At 42.8% G+C, this 17775-nt stretch overlaps 1 protein-coding gene across 1 annotated transcript in view; it reads right to left on the bottom strand.

Annotated features, from left to right (window-relative positions):
- kirrel3a (kirre like nephrin family adhesion molecule 3a) overlaps positions 1 to 17775 on the bottom strand; it is a 366436-nt gene that overhangs the window by 170455 nt on the left and 178206 nt on the right. The window contains exon 2 of the mRNA XM_034098423.2: positions 5444 to 5593. Coding sequence (XP_033954314.1) covers positions 5444 to 5593 — 150 coding nt within the window. The remainder of the gene's footprint in view (positions 1 to 5443; positions 5594 to 17775) is intronic.

Here is a 17775-nt window from a genome sequence, read left to right as displayed (position 1 = left end):
CTTTATGGAGTTGCCTGGATGAGTTTGGTGAAGTGTCAGGGTATACAGTTAATGAATCCAAATCGGAGGCTATGATGTTAGCGGGTGATTGGCCATCTCAATTCGACAAGGAGGTTTCATTTAAATGGTCAGCACAAGGTTAGGGTATCTGGGAATCATTATCTCTCCAAAACCTTCACAGTTATACAAGGCAAATTATGGTAGATTAATGGCGGAAATAAAATAAAATATGGCTAGATTGGCTTCATTATTTGGTAGAATTGACACTGTAAGAATGAATATACTTCCCAGATTATTATATCTGTTTCAGTCTCTCCCCCTCTATGTTCCAGTCTCGGTCTTTAAAATGATAGACAAGTTGATTTCCACATGTATATGGCAAAAGAAGAAGCCTAGGATTATATTGAAGCTGTTCACATATTCAAAGAATGAAGGAGGCCTCAACCTTCCCCATTTGAAGTTGTACTACTGGGCAGCACAACTGGGTGCTATGGTTGAATGGCTTACACAAAACGGGGAGACGACTTGGTTGGAATTAGAGAAGGAATCATGCCCATTAATGCCTCTTGAGATGCTGCCATTTCTGGGGCAAAAGAGCTGGAGGAAACTTCATCCATTCATTCATGGAGAATGAATGGATGAAGTGCACCCAGAAAGTAAGGTCAATAGTGGGGTTAAAAAGTGGAAGCACCACTAACAATTGGGTGATGGAGATTGCAAAGAATGGGGACTTTAGGAAAGGACTTATTATAATAGACCAAATGTTTGAGGGTGACATTTTTTGTTCATTTAAACAATTACTAGATACATTTGGCTTAGGTTCTAGTGATTTCTATAGATACTTGCAATTGAGAAATGATTTAATGTCACATAGAGAATGGAACACACTTAAGCGAACACCCACTTCCATAGAATTGTTACTAATAAGGATTATGAAAGAAAAGAGTGTCACAAATATACAAATGTCTGCAAGGACACATGTCAGGGAATACTTTGGATATTAAGGAAACATGGGAGATGCAGATGAATGTTATTATTGATGACGACTCGTGGGAAGATGGGTGTGAAAGGGGACATCAGATAACAAATAGCCCTTCATGGAAAGAATTTAATTGGAAAACCTCTTATTGTTTCAAAATATAACGGAGCGTTAACACGTTTGTGTTGGAGGGACTGTAAACAGATTGGAGATCACACTCACATTTTTGGGACTGCCCGAAGCTGAAGTCATTCTGGGAAGGGATTTGTACAGAAATATTGGCCATCTTGAATATTAATTTACCACTAGATGCACAATATTACATTTTAGGAGTAATCCCAGAAGGGGCTATGGATAAGACAAAGGGTTATTTGCTGCATATCCTTCTCTTGGTTGCAAGAAAGATGATAACGATATCTTGGCTTGAACCACTGCCACCCACCCTACGTCAGTGGCGAGACAGGCTACTGGCGGTGTTCTCAATGGAAAAAATAACAGCAAGACTCCAGATGAAGTCGGATGTGTTTGTAAATAGATGACTTCTGTAATCGATCATTTTGGGCTACACTTGTGAAAAGGTGCTGTAAAGATATAAGGGTGGACTTGAACAAACTAATTCTTGTGTATTTTAATTTATTTATGTGTTGCCGATTCAATATTCTCTCATTCCTCTTTGTTTGGATGTAACTTTTAGGATACCATGATGTATACTTCTCTGTTTGCTGAACTGTAAGTAATTGTTTGTTTTTCTGTTTGTTTTTTTATTTCAACAATGTAAAATTGATCTGCATGTGGTTAAATAAACATTTTGTTAAAAAGAAAAGTGCATTTTGCATGATAGGAAACCTTTCATGAGACTAAGCGGCATCACGCTCAACATTAGCCGCCTTTAGCATTGGCGTTAGTGTTGCGCAGACATGTGCCCGATGTGGTTTGTTTTTAGCATATGGTTTACTTCTGTGGACTACATTTAAGGCACACAATTCATAACATTAGTGTTAATATGTGTAGATGATCCTGCTGAACAACACATGTAGACATCATAAACATGTGTTTGACACATTTTCTGCAATATTCCAAAATCCAATGTTGATATTCCATTCCTTCGTGATGCTAACTTCCTGGTCATGTGTTCACCACTTGCACTCTTTGTAATCTCAGTGTATCATCACTGCACATTCAAATCCTTCACTTAAAATGTCACTTCCTCCACAGAGGAAGTTTAAAGGTCCCATGTCATGCTTTTCCGGTTATTACCCATCCCCTTGTGTGTTATGTAGCTTTTTCTGCATGCTAGTGGGGCCGCTGCTGCAGCCCCCTCAGCAGCCCCCCTTCCCGCGTCCATTCGCGATGTCTCGCTGTCTGCAGCCAGCAGGACACCACACCAGTAAGCCAGATCACACTGTCAGCTCCTCGCAGCAGCGAGCTGACCAATCAGAGCACACAGGGAGGGGGGGCAGGAGCTCCAACAAGGCGTTTAGGACAGAGAGTGGAAGTCAGTGAATACACACACTTTACAGAGATGCTGTATGAGAAAACCAATGTGAGTTTGGAAAATTGCACAATGTAAATCTCGACCTCAATAATGGAATTATGATCAGGAGAAATGGCCATGTCATGGGACCTTTAAGCTCTCTCTATTTGCCTGTTACATTTTAACTATAAAAGTGTGCTGTCAACCTAATCCTACATTAGTCTCTAAAGTGTTTGAATCTGCTTACATGTGCCCTAGTTTAGAATTATGATTTCATTACCCGAGTAGCTTCTCTCAGTGTCCGGCGTACACTCTACACTCTGGATAGAACAGGGTGCCTGAGGGGGAAGCTCAACAGTTTATTCCATGGGCTACTCCTCATAAAAGAAAACTCTTATTTCATCAGCACTTAGTGGAGGCAATAACAGTGAATTGTGTTAGCTGCAGTGTCCAGCCCCCTAAGGTCCAAGAGCTCATCTTACCTGGGGCACAGCAGTTTATGGTCTCTTTTAAGAGGATTACTGGTGAGAAAGTCTGCACTGCAGTGAGCCGGGCATACCACTGTACTTATGGGTTATATATGCGAGCCTTCTAGATGTGTATTTCTCCGTTCTGTTGACACAAGCTTGGTTATGAGTTATTTCTTTCAGTTATTTTTTGGGAAATATGATTAATGTATCTATCTGTGTAGGGTGTACAGTAATGATACTGACTGTGCAATCCTCCTTGAACTGGTTTGTCTCAAGCAACCATTCTCTCTTACTTATGTTATGTTCATATCATAGATATGTCGATTTTACCTTACCTGAGCCTTGATAACATTTCCTGTGTGTTCCAACAAGCTAACAACTATTTTACAACAGTGGAAGTTATATTTACTTCATAAAGTGTGTTCTTCTCCCTGTTTGAGTGATGTCGCCATGCAACCAGAACTCAGAAATACATTTAAACAAATGTTATTTCTAACAATAGAAACGTAGGTCAAAGAGCCTTAGTAACAGCCACATGTTAACTTAACAAATGCTATTATTTCCTCACAGTGGAAAGTACAATAGAAAGTATAAATGTACATTGTGAAACAAAAACTTGTAGTCAATTGGCAAGTAGACATGGAGTAACTAAAGATTGAAGAAATAATGAGTTTTTGTTACTTTGAGGCTATAACATTTTCTTAAAGATTATATACTCTGCTTATTTTCAGGTTCATATTTGTATTTTAGTGTCCATACTGTGACATGTCTCCATGCTTTAATGTTCAAAAAGCTCTTTATTTTTCTCATACTGCCTGTGCTGCCCAGTCTACTCTGATTGGTTAGCTGGCCAGCTCTGTTGTGATCGGTGAACCGCTGAGAGATGTCCCGCCCCTTAGCCTATCACGTACAATGCACTGTACGACCGAACATTACAAGCTTCTGAAAGAAAATGGATTGTTTTAACTCTCTGAAGAACCAGCACCTTACTGTGGTGGAGAGGTTTGTGTGCCCTGATTAACCTGGGGGCTGTGTTGTCTGGAACCGTGTGTTCCTGGTAGGGTCTCCCAAGACAAATTTGTCTCAGGCAAGGGGCCAGACTAAGTTCGAAGACCTCATGAAAGACGAACTAAGAAGTGAGGATACCCGGCCCGGAGGAAGGGTCCCCTTCTGGAGCCAGGCCCAGGGTTATTGGGGGGGGGGGAACTCTGACTGTTGTGTGTGCTTATGCACCAAACAGCAGTTCAGAGTTTTCATCCTTCTTGGAGACCCTGGAAAGAGTCCTGTATGGGGCTCTTCAATCTTGCTGGGAGACTTCAACGCACATGTGGGCAATGATGGAGACACTTGGAGGGGCGTGATTGGGAGGACCGGCCCCCCTGATCTGAACCGGAGTGGTGGTTTGTTACTGGACTTCTGTGCTAGTCATGGATTGGCCATAACAAACACCATGTTCAAACATAAGGATGCTCATAAGTGTACGTGGTACCAGAGCACCCTAGGCAGAAGGTCCATGATCGATTTCGTTATCGTATCATCGGACCTGAGGCCGTATGTTTTGGACACTCGGCTAAAGAGAGGGGCGGAGCTGTCAACTGATCACCATCTGGTGGTGAGTTGGGTCGAGTGGCGGCGGAAGCCTCTGGACAGACCTGGTAAGCCCAAACGTGTAGTTCGGGTGAACTGGGAACGTCTGGAGGAGGCCCAAGTTCAGGAGGCCTTCAACTCGCACCTCCGGCGGAGCTTTTCGGGCATCCCTGTGGAGGCTGGGGACATTGAACCAGAGTGGGCGGTGTTCAAAGCCTCTATTGCTGAAGCCGCGGCGGGGAGCTATGGTCTCAAGGTCTTAGGCAGAGATGGACTCGGACTCGAGTCGGACTCGAGTGCCGATTTTCGGGACTCGTGACTCGACTCGGACTCGCGCACTAATTGACACGAGTCGGACTTGGACTCGTGAATTCTCGCATACGCTGACTCGGACTCGTGAATTTTTCCCCCCACAATGACTCGGACTCGACTTGTGCATTGACGCTCTGACTTGGACTCGGACTCGTGAATCTTTCCCCCCACGATGACTCGGACTTGACTTGTACATTGACGATCTGACTTGGACTCGGACTCGTGAATCTTTCCCCCCACGATGACTCGGACTTGACTTGTACATTGACGATCTGACTTGGACTCGGACTCGAGCAACTTTTCTCTGGAGTCTGATGTCCTCTATCCTGGCTTGTGCACCTGTGAGGTGAGTTCACGTACTGGCCCCCGCTGTTCCAGTCTAGAGATGTCTAGAGACACACCCCACATTGTGCTGTATGCTTTCACACGTTTGCAGGCTCCATTTAAAAAAAAGTATATGCACTGAGTAAGTGCGTTTTTTCACAATACGTCCCCTTTAAATCGTGGTCTAATGGTACATTTATGACATGTTATTACACTATCATGCTTGACTAATGTAGAATCCTTTATAGCATGTATATCAGCTGATGAGATCAGACAACTCAATAAAGGAGATATTACCTGAAATATCCCTGTTAACTCCCAGGGCCATGCCATCCCGCAGCCATAGCACCATGCCGTGGTACCCGGGGATGGTGCAGGGCAGGGTCACCGGGTGTCCCGCCACCACCACCAGGTCTGTGGGTTGTTGGGTGAACACCGCAGAGCTCCCTGGAAATGCAAAAACAGTAAACCCATTAGTCAAACATATACAATAAACACCAAATGACAACAATTGCAAATTAGCTAGCAAGTGATGAAGCCAACACAACATTAGCAAACTCAAATGTGGAGAAATGTAATAAAAACGTATATGAAAATGACCAAAAACAATCGATTCTACTGTTATGAAGCAATACTTTCAAATAAAGCATGCAAATTAGACCACAGAGAGCTGCAACTGAAATTGGAGCAAATCAATTGTTTTGTATCCTTAAGTGGTAAAATATTACTGTATTTTTTATAACTTGCTGATCTGCACATAAATCAACACTTCATGTGTAAAAGCAGGTGTAACAGAAGTTTTGTTGAGACATGGGAGTGTTATTAACAACTCATAACCCAGTTTCAGAGGCATGTTGAGAAGCCCCCCGCTGTCCATATGTTAGGTCAGTAAATTGCCAGCAGGTACTAGATATCGTTAGCTCTAAAATTGCGATATTTTTTTATAATATTTGTTTTTATCAAATATTTCCCGCAGTTTTCTTTGATTTTAATCTCCAGGCTTCTCCTTTCATATTTAACATGTACATTCCAATACCAAGGCAAGGCAAGAGTCTTCAGCCATGAAAAGGCTCTGCAAGGCTCAAATGATAGATCTACCAAACTGATAGATTAAACAAAGTAGTAGTCAGATTGAAAGGATCACCTGATGAGGGTTTGCTAGATAGAAAGTTGACATATCACCAAGATAATGAATGTTATCACCAAACTGAAAAGTATTCCGTTCACAAGTGGATACCACAAATGCATAAGAATTCATCCTTGTACTGTAGCACCTTGCAAAGATTCCATGACTATATACTCAATAGATGTAGACCAACGTGGTGGACTGACAGTCAAACCAGTGCCTTTCTGCTGTCTTCAAGGGGACCTATCATGCAAAATGCACTTTTGTACGTCTTTTATACATGAATATGTGTCCCCGGTGTTCCAGGGAACTCACCAAGTGTCAGAAAACACAACCCTCTCTCTTTTCCTCTATACCCAAATCTCTAAAAAAGTGGCTGTAACGGATCTGATACAGACTGATCCAGATTTGAATTATTTTCTACGTCACAAAAGTGGTGCTCCGCTTAGTGGTCAATTCTCCACCTATCAGGGGAATGAGAGGTTGGGCCACGGCCGGCCATTGCCGCTCGAAATCGCTGGAGACGCTGTAGTACATATGCCATGCCTGTAAGTGGCGCTGTAGTCTGCCGCAAAAGCAGCGAAGAAGACTTCCCGCGCATGGTTGCCCTTCTGTTTATTCTCCGCTGTGGCTCTTTTTCTCCCTCCCGAGGCAAGCGTTTGCTCCTGTAATTCAATGCAATCCCTCCCTCGCTGTAATTCTCTCCGGTAGTCCACCAGCAGATGACAAACACCCTCCTCTCCGGCTCTTCCAAGGAACGAGGGGACCGTGCGGCAGAGTTTCAGTTAGATTTGTTTTCGCCGGTCAACATGTCCGTTAAAGTTTAAATCTTCCGGACAAAATTAGAAAAGTGCCGGTCAAAGGTCTTCTTTGTTATTTATTGAGCTTTAAAACAAATGAATAACGACTCTATATAATCATATAAGAATAAAACACGGAGGACGGAGATCTCTTTTTCTCCCCCTCTTCTCCCCGCTGCAGCCCAGCAGCTGATCTCAAAGCATGCTCCCCTCTCCTGCAGGGGGGCGTGGTCAGCTGCAGCTCACAGTATCAGCCCCCTGCAAAAACAGGGCTGGAAAGAGCAAATAGAGCGAAATGAGGCATGGCTAAAATGCAGGATCTGTTTGGTATTGTATGTATATACTTTATATAGGTATGGCCCTAAAATATATTGTTCAAATATAGCATGATAGGTCACCTTTTAAAAGAAACCAAAACAGCTAAACAATTAAATAAGTAAATTACAAGGAGTACATTAAAGGTACAATGACCTTTGTGTAATGAAAAACGTATGCAATGTCAATTATTCTTCTTCTCCTGGCGAGCTTGATCATTTCTAAGAGAGGATTCTGCACACGAAGAATGTCAGAATGTTTCAAAGCGAAACTAAATAAGAGCAAGGGGACATCAACTATTGTGAGGTCAGAGGCAAATACTGATGCAATTGACACATCTTACTAATCATTTGCTCTTCTAATTATGATAATACATTCCATTATCACTTCTATAGGAACAACCTTATCAAGTTGCTGTTTAAATGTTTCACCTTCAATATCCCCGTTTAATCCTGAGATCCCAACCCTGTTGCAGCCAAGCAGGCCAAACAGCTGTTCCTGCTTTAAGGAAGTCATGTCTTATACGATCCAACAGTGATCCCACCGACTGAAGACTTGTGCGTGATTCTTGGAGGATGCTCACATGTTGCTTACACATTGCAAGCATTTTGTGGAGTATACAGTGCGTTAAACACAATTCTAACCGGTCCACATTGCCCAAACCTTTAACAACAGGATCTGCAGCGCAGCCATGAAAATGAAAAAGAGACTTCTGTGATGCTAACAGGGTTCAGTTAGCTGTGTCTGCCATCAGTGCTCGAGGTAGAACATATAGAATGATGCGTACAATTAGATTTGTATTAGGTCATTTTTCAGACATTCTGGGATTGGCTTGGTCCAACATGGTGGCCCGGTTTGAGCCAATCTGTCCATCTTTCCCTCTCAGCAAGCAGCAGGATCTCCGCTCACCCCAATTGGCCAGGGTGAAGGAGCAGTGGCAGCTTCTACTGGATCTTGTTGAGTTCAAAATTGAAAGTTGGTTGGACGCCAGCCATTAGCATGTTTGGTGCAGCTCAGGGATTGAGGGGAGTTCTGAGCGGGCCCAGAATTTAGCTCGGCTGCCTGCATGGAGAACGGGTCAGAGCAGCAGCAGAGAAGGGGTCTTCAAAAGGGCAACAAGAGGAGCAAGAGCCAGGATAAGAGTATTGAGTGAGGAATCGCTGGGCTTCTAAATGTTTTGTAGTTATATTAACTTATTCCTTTAATTTGACTTTATTGTCTGTCTTAGTTGGTGATAGCCAAACACATGTTGTCATCCACTGAATAAAAGCTGATAGGTTAGATATTATGATGTTACAACATCACGTGTGAAGTTAATACAATTACCACATGCATGTATATGAAAGTGGGGGAACAATTATTTAAGTAACGCAACTATCCATAGTCTTACAGTGATTGAAAATATTATTTTCATTGAACTTATCAGTAAGACCAATAAACACACAGAAATAAAATAAGTTGGGTGTGGCATTGCCATGGACCTCTTTTCTAACGGTTTTTCAAGTGGATTTTCAGACTCAATTACTACCAAAGCTGCTCGATGAAGCCGTATTTTCTCTGTTAACAGTGAGTCATGGATGGTTGATTCATTCACTTGTATGCCCCCCACACATCCATCCATGAGCCAAAAAACACAATCAGACTAACAGTGTGTGGGGCTTTGATTTTCAAACCCTATGCATCTGAACAATCAAGCCTGTGACATTTTAAACAGGGCTTTGGCACACAAACACGGTACAGGAGATCAGCATGGAAGTAGCAAACAGTGTTGATGGTGGTTCCAGTGGGGGGGATCTATGTATGTGCATGTCTGTGTCTCTTTCTATCAAACAGTGTTTGTACAGCTCTATGGGGAGCGCTGTAATGTGACAATCTAACCTCGTCTTGCGCTTCGCAACAGTACGTTTGCACAGCAGGGCAGGCACTAATGGGAGGATGAATGGAACAAATGTTTCTCATCATTACATCTCCCAGCTTCTCTGCGGGGGACAACCGTCTCAGACAAATCAAAATAAATATATTTCTTTGCTGACACTTTGACCCCCCTTCCCCCCATTTGCCTGGAGGTGTCAGCCATTAAACATTGATTTGAGGCAACAGATGGTGCTTTGCACAAAGAGCGATTACACCGTTTTTGTCCAATCGTTGATGTAGAGACTGTCGACAGTTTAGATGTGAGCAATTTAGAAATGAACTACTGCAGCACGGTGTTTTCCTAAACAGGACAGCCACTTGATGCACAACTACTCAAATGTAACCTGATGTTCTCAGCTGTGTTCTTTTTACAAAAGTGTGCGAAGAGTGGGATCCTTAATTAATTGTTTTTCAAAGTCAGTCGTGAGTAGAGCAGTAATTAAAAGGTAATTTTGAGAGTTGTACATGTGGTGAACATTAATAAGGTTAAAGGGCATGTGGATGTAGAGAGTTAACACAGAAACAAGTACAACAAATACAGATCATCTGTTTCTGCTAATAATTAAATACAGTAACATGCTAAAATACCTGAATGACACTACAGACACTATTAGTATGTTGCTTTCTGCCAGCCATTGATGAAGGAACCAAGGCTTTCCTTGGTGGATTCACTGAAACTGAAACAGGGATGGGGAGCATGGCAGCTTTGTGCCACAGTGGTCCATGAAAGGTCTACTGGGAGATGAACATGTGTTCCTTAAACAGCTTTAGCAATGCAGCTAAATAGTGCTGAGAGCGGAGAAGTCTCGTTATGGTTAGCAGAGACCGCCTTCCTTTCAACTCTGCAGAGCAGGGGTGGCAAACTCATTTCAGTTAAGGGGCCACATACTGCCCGCTTTGATCTACAGTGGGCCGGACCAGTAACATCATAGCATAATAACCCACAGGCCCTATAACGACAATATTTCTGTTTAAGTGCAAATAAGTAGGCTTCAAGTACATTCGGAAAATGTCCACATGTAATGAGACACAAAATGTTATGAACAAACTGACATTTATTAAGACAAACAAGTGCAATTTCAAGTACACACATGTTCTGTACAACAGATCACAGTTTCCACCTGAACGGACTCACCACAAAATACAAATAAAAACATGGGAGCTATTAAGTGAGGAGTTTGCGTTACCTCCCTTGCCTTGAAAATATAGAATTTCTATATTGAAAAAAAGTTGGGGCAGTGCAGCCACAGTGTCACATCAAATCAAACTATTGTTTGCCTAATGAAGCTGCTGATTGACATTATAATCAGGGGTGCACATCACTGTTTTGCCCTGGTTCTCAAAGGAGCACCTGGAGATGTTGCTTCCGTTCACATCCTTAAAATGAAATACACCGTAACTTTTGAGGGGGTCTTGACTTTATTTGCCAGACACACGGCACTGAACACACAGAGGTGAACACAGAACACACATGCAGAGGTGAACACAGAACACACATGCAGGTGAACACAGAACACACATGCAGGTGAACACAGAACACACATGCAGAGGTGAACACAGGACACACATGCAGGTGAACACAGAACACACATGCAGAGGTGAACACAGGACACACATGCAGGTGAACACAGAACACACATGCAGAGGTGAACACAGGACACACACACAGAGGTGAACACAGAACACACGTGCAGAGGTGAACACAGAACACACACATGCAGAGGTGAACACAGAACACACATGCAGAGGTGAACACAGGACACACATGCAGAGGTGAACACAGGACACACACACAGAGGTGAACACAGAACACACACACAGAGGTGAACACAGAACACACATGCAGAGGTGAACACAGAACACACACATGCAGAGGTGAACACAAGACAACATTAGCACGACCAGTATTCTACAAGCTGTCATCACTACCCTCCTGACTGTTCTCCTGACTGTTCTCCTCACTGTCTTCCTCTCTGTCAGACATGGTAGCTGATGATGTAGGCCTACTTTCTCTCTGGTTGAGTCTGTGATTAGATGCTTGCATCCACAAGTCAACAGCTGGTTTTGGGTCGAAAGTCTCTGTTGTCATCTTAGACAAGTGGATGTAATCAAGTAAGTTTGTGAACATAACCAATAACCTACCATAGCCAATAACAAATGAATGTAACTTATTTTATTTGTGTTGTTCATTCATATCTTATTTTACCTAGTTAACATTTATTTATGCATTTCTTTGTATCTCTCCAGTTTTAAAGGATATTTTTTGGTTAGTATACATTGGAATGATTTCAAACCTGTTTATCACAATAATTATAAAGGAGTGCCTTGGAAATATGTGTTTACATAAATTGTGACCAAACCGCTTGAACTTAGACTAAAGTGAACTATCTAAACACTCACACCTTCATATGATCATTATAGTTATAAAACAAATAATAGAATAAAGGAAACACAGTTATGAAATACTATATGGCAGTAAAACAAGAAAGGGGAGTGATTTGTAAAATATCCATAAAGAAAAAGAACATCTGCTTACAGTTGTGTTTCATCTGAGTGTTGAGAGATGTATCCATAGATCTCTTAATGTTGCTCTCAAAGTGCACCAGATTGATGCTTTTAACTTCAATATTTAAAAAAAATCTTCCCGGGGGAGCATCACCCCGGACTCCCCTAGAGGAGGTGAGGTCCGCTCCACACTCGTAAAAGTAAAAAAGCACTTTACCCCTGCCTATATGCCATGAGCTGATTATCGAGCCTTCATTGTAACAGTCACGGGTGTACTGTGTGTAACTTGCGTGTGGGGATTGCTTTTGTGTGTGCTCTATAGTGCCCGTAATAGTGTTCACTGGAGTCCAGCACCTCAGCACCCCCACTCAAAATACCTTCCCGCGCCTCTGCCAACATCCCCCATTTTCATCACTTACAGCGCCCATCGTACAGGGCAAATGAAACGTGTAACCGGGGTGAAAAGGATGTTACATTTACTTAATTATGAATGTTGTTACATCAAGGCCAAAAATTAGGATGAGCCCCAACGGTCAAAATGTTTTTTTCCCTCACAGAACTGCCAGCGCAGCGCCTCCACAGATCTGGCGCCCATAGGCGAACATCTATAACGCGGCTACGGGCCGGCCCTGAGTTCATATGCAACTCGCATATATCTTTCTCTCTCTCTTCTCTCTTCTCTCTTTCCCTCTCCATCTCTCTCAATGTTGGTACGCAAATGCGCCTTTTTTCAAATGACCCGGTGCTCTTTTTTTGGCGGAGGTGCGCATGCGCACCTGCGCACCAGTTATGTGCAGCCCTGATTATAATACACAATGTTCAGTGACAGAATAATATAAAATGTTCAAATATTTCAGTAGGTTCTTATTTTCACAGAACTGAGGTCACAGAACAGTAGGTCAACTCACTGATTAATTTGCTCCTGAAACTTGACATATGTTAGCCCTCACAAGGGCATCAATATCAGGCTTAAAATCCTGACTAGCAGCCAATTTAATTATTTCATTCCGGCACTTGTGTGTGTGAGTCTTGAGCGCAGCTTTGTTTTAGTAATGTTCATTACAGAGAAAACCTGTTCACAAAGGTAGGTGGTCCCAAACATGCTCAAAACTGTTGCTGCCAGGGCTGTCAATTTGGGGTATCCTGGCAAAAGATACCGATAAAATGTGCCCAAGTCCGATGAGGCAAATGTGTCCTTTAAATCCTGATCACATTGTAAGTCGATTATCTCAAGTTGTATGTCGACGGGCAGATCCGCAGCCTTAACTGCAAATGGCGAGCGAAAAACTGCAAACTCTGTCTCAAGCTCACCAAAGACCTGAAACCGCCGCTCAAACTCCCGCAGCAATTCCGTAATGTTGTCTTTGTACCGACTCATGTCAGCAGTAACTCCGGTCATATGCACATTTCTTAGATGAGGGAAATGAGCAGGGTCACCACTTGACAGCTGTGTCTCCCACCAAGCCAGCTTCAACTTAAATGTGCGTATGCTGTCATAATATTCTGTAACAATTTTTTTGCGACCTTGCATCGTTATGTTCAGATTATTCAAGTGCTATGAAATATCCACCATAAATGCAAGGTCCTGCAGCCATTCTGGGTTTTTTAATGCATGCACCGGCTTACCCTTTTTCTCCATGAACTGTCCAATTTCCTGGCGTAGATCAGAAAAACGCTTCAGCACGGCACCTCGGCTCAACCACCTTACTTCAGAGTGATATGGTAGGCTTCAAGTGATGTCTTTATCACTGAGGAGGCTGTCGAACTGACGGTGATTCAGCCCTCTGGCTCGGATGAAATCAACAGTTTGGACAACCACTTTCATGACGTGATCCATTTTTAACGACTTGCAACACAATGCCTCCTGGTGCAAAATACAGTGGAATGTCCAAAAACGATCTCCTCCATTTGCTGCTTGTACTTTCTCCCTGAATTTCGTGGCAACACCTGCTTTTTGCCGATCATTGATGGTGCGCCGTCTGTAGCCAGACTGACAGCACGGGTCCAGTCCACTCCGACCCTGTCCAGTGCTTCAACGAGAGCGCTAAAAATGTCATCCGATTTAGTGGTGTCTGTCATAGGAACCAACTCAAGGAACTCTTCGGTGACCGTCAAAGTCTCATCAACACCACGAATGAATATGGCCAGTTGAGCAACATCTGGAATGTCAGTGCTCTCATCGATTGCAACTGAAAATGCTACGAATGACTTGACTTTTGTTTTTTTCTGGCTATCCAAATCTGCTGAAAGATCGGCAATCCTATCCTTCACTGTATTCCTCGTTAGACTAATGTTGGCAAAAGCCTGTCGCTTCTCAGGACACACGATTTCTGCAGCCTTCAGCATGCATGTTTTCACAAACTCACCCTCAGACTATGGCTTTGAGGCTGATGCTATTTCGTTAGCGATGAGATAGCTGGCTTTCACTGCTGCGTCACTTATATCTCTGCTCCAGGTAAAAACGGCCTGTTGTTTCTTTAGACCTGATAGCAGGTCATTTATCTTTTCTTTTCTTTTCTCCGTTGTCCTTGCAAGCAGTTGTATTTCTCTCCATGGTGAGTCTCATAATGGCGGCGAATATTATATTCTTTGGGCACAGCAACTTGCTGCGAATACACCAAGCATACAGGTTTTCCATTTACCTCTGTACAAAAATAGGATGCGGTCCATTTTTCTTGGAAAACTCGGCACTCCGTGTCCACTTTTCTCTTTTTTGACAGATACATTTGGGGATGAGGATGTCAGAGGTTATTGACTGCAATCACTACTCTTACTCATCACTTGTTTTACAGTCTGGCTGCGCTCTCACTGGTACCGGTGCGGTAGTGCGCCCACTAGTGGAAGGATTCAAAATAGCAGTTTTTTTTTCTCCTCTCATAGCCTACTTAGCAAAGTCCTTCAGCTCCGTGGGCCAAGCTGGAATGCCTCCCGGGCCGGATCCGGCCCGCGGGCCGTATGTTTGCCATCCCTGCGTAGAGACTCAGCAAGGAGCTACAGCACAGTAGAGGACAGTTACAGAGCTCTGCTTACGGTACGGCAGCATTCAACTCAATGTATTATACACAAATGTTGAATGGAAAATGTGTTTGTTTAAGGGAAACTTTGTCAATTTTAACCAGCTATCGTTGCAATGTGTTCCATATAAATCCGATCTCCTGTTTTCGGCTCGGTCAAATTAATGGAGAGAACAAATAACTCTGGATTCAGCTTTAGGTGCATATTCCAACTTTAATACCCTAATAATTTAAATAAGGGCTATAAGAGTGTTCATACTTCATTTACAGACGTCTACCCAAATCCAGGGGAAAAGGCTTTTTGGGCCCCAATGATGTCACGGACTATAACATACATGTGGTGACACCGTTTGGCCACTGTGATAATTTGCTTAATTGGCTCTGCTCTCTTTGCACAGGAAGAATTGGCTCTTCCCGTGGGCTTGGCATGTAACATTATGTAACATTAAGCTGTCTGTGGCTCTTTTTTCTGCTGTAACTACGTACTTTCCCCCTCTGGGACTAATAAAGGTATTCTGATTCTGATTCTGATGCATAGCAGCCTCGGCAACAACAGTTTGAAAGTTGGCGTGTGTGGGAAAGCACATTAATGAACATTTCTGTAAATGTGCCAGAGTTAGCCAAGAGGCTATTTTTCATCCGGAGTCCCTGGACAGATTTTGTAAGTCCTAAAAACAACACATTTAATTTCAAGTAAATACAATCAAATAAAAACATGCAACATACATTAATGGAATACTTAAATGAAAAATGTAAAGACAGAACAGTAAAACAAAACAAATAAAAAATCTGCATCTACTAATCAACGCTCAGGAGTAAAATGGGCGTCCACCAATCAGAGTGGTTCAATCCCAAGCACTTGTACTTAACATGCAAGATACTCGAACCCAAATGGCAACTGTTGTATGGTATTGAAGTGTTTGTGAGTAGCTTTGAATAAAAGCATCAGCTAAATGACATGCAACATGTAACAGTGACAAAGTGAAGACATGTCAATATTGACTTGCCTTTCTGCCTTGCATGTTATCACTGCTCTGACATGTGAATCACAGTTGATCTAGTTGAAGAAACTAAATCAAACAATGGATAATCATTACAGTTAACTTAAATGGGACACATACAGTCCAACATGCTGTGAAATGTGTGTGATGAAATCTGATCGTATGCCGCCTCGCATGCTGAACTGAGAGAGAAAGTCCCTCTAATCTTCTTTAAAAATACAGTGTGTTACAAACACAAAACACTGTAATGAACTCCACTGGGTCCCCCTGTAGAACATTAAATGGTTTGCTACTGTATGTTGCAGACAGGCCTTGGTAGATAGCAATGTGGGTTACAAACAAAGACATCATGTGTACAATTGTAATTCCTTTCAGATCTCTTGAGTTTCTCAGTTCCCCGCATTGGAAAATAAATGTTCTTCCCCGCCTTCAAAGATGGTGGAGGGTAAACATGGATCTAGAAAATCTTTGATTCATGGATTGATCCTTCTTCTGTGTGAACAAAGAGCTTTCAAGCACAGCCTAAGGGAACCGTTTTTGTTTGTTTTTTAGGGGTAGGTGCGTAAAGTCGCTTTTTATTATTCTCTCAAAACACATGACGTTCACCAAAGACAGAAGAGCCTCACCAACGTCTCATTTAGGTTAGCTTTAATTGCTATGTATTCATCTTCCTGCATTGGCTAATGGAGCACTTCCATTTTCTTCTTCCAAAGAAACCACTTTGTTCTCTTCACAGAAAACAGTGCTTCACAGAATTTATTTTAAGCCTACCTTCAATTCTAAATGTAATCAATGTTTTTGAGGATTGCATTCGTTCTTGGTACGGGTAAGTGGAGCAGGGTGGACCCACATGAAGGTCACAGCAGCACTTAACAGAAGACACTTTGATTCAAGCCTTGATCCGGTCAAGGCAAGGCAAAACAGCACTTCCAGATGAAGACACACAAGGATCAAACCGAGACTACGAGAAAACAGCACTTAAATATACTCTGAAAACAAGTGAAGGGTTAACTGCAGGTGTACAGGAGGTCAGGTGATGCAGGGCTAATGGAGGACAGGACAGACAAGTAAACAGGCGGGAAAACACAGGAAGTAAAAACAGACATGATACAGATGAAGAAACTCAAAGTAAAACACGAAACACCAAAAACAAGATAATGACGACTCTGTGGACTTGGGAGGAAACTGAGTAGGACGTTTATCCTTAAGGGAGAACAGTTATACAACTGATTACAAAAACACTGTATGTATCTAGCTTAACAACGTTAGTTGCTAATGAACTCAGTGAAACCACAGAAAAGCAGCTGTAAAAGAGAAAGAAAGCATGGAGAAAAGAGCAGGGGCTTGAAGTGTCAGTCATTACTGTGATGGAAGTCATAAGGCGCTTTCACACCAAGTACTTTGCCGTACTTATTTCCCGGAACTAAAGAGCAGATCGCGGTCACACCTGAATAAGTCCCTGAGGGTGGATTAGGCAAATGAAGCCGCTGACGTCACTTCTTCTTCTTCTGCTTTGGGTTTACTGGCAGGCCGCAAACCACTTCACGGTGTATACTGCCGCCCAAAGTTCCCGGCCGGAAGTCCCCGGAGTTGGAGCCTTCCGAGTAAATCGCCATAACGCCGACACCTCTTCATCTCCACCGCTCCCATGTTTTTGTTGGTGTTGCCATAAGTTAGTCTCTCTCCGTTGGTGCGCTGGGCTAATGCTAATGCTAATAATGCTAATGCCAGCAAATACAATGAACTTTTCGGAGGTTTTACGGGGCGTGGTTTGCAATTCCCCAGCCAATCAGAAATGGGAACCTTTTTCTCCCAGGAAAGTACCTGCTCACTAGCAGGGACTGAAAAGCGCATATTGTGTTCCAACAGAGAGGGACGTGTTCTTGTTTGGGTCCAGATGGAGGCCCCTATGTACTGTACTGTATATTGATCACATAGTTGACAAAGCTGTTGA

This window comes from Pseudochaenichthys georgianus, chromosome 14, assembly GCF_902827115.2.
Source record: "Pseudochaenichthys georgianus chromosome 14, fPseGeo1.2, whole genome shotgun sequence".
NCBI lineage: Eukaryota > Metazoa > Chordata > Actinopteri > Perciformes > Channichthyidae > Pseudochaenichthys > Pseudochaenichthys georgianus.
This window is presented reverse-complemented; position numbering and strand designations above follow the sequence as displayed.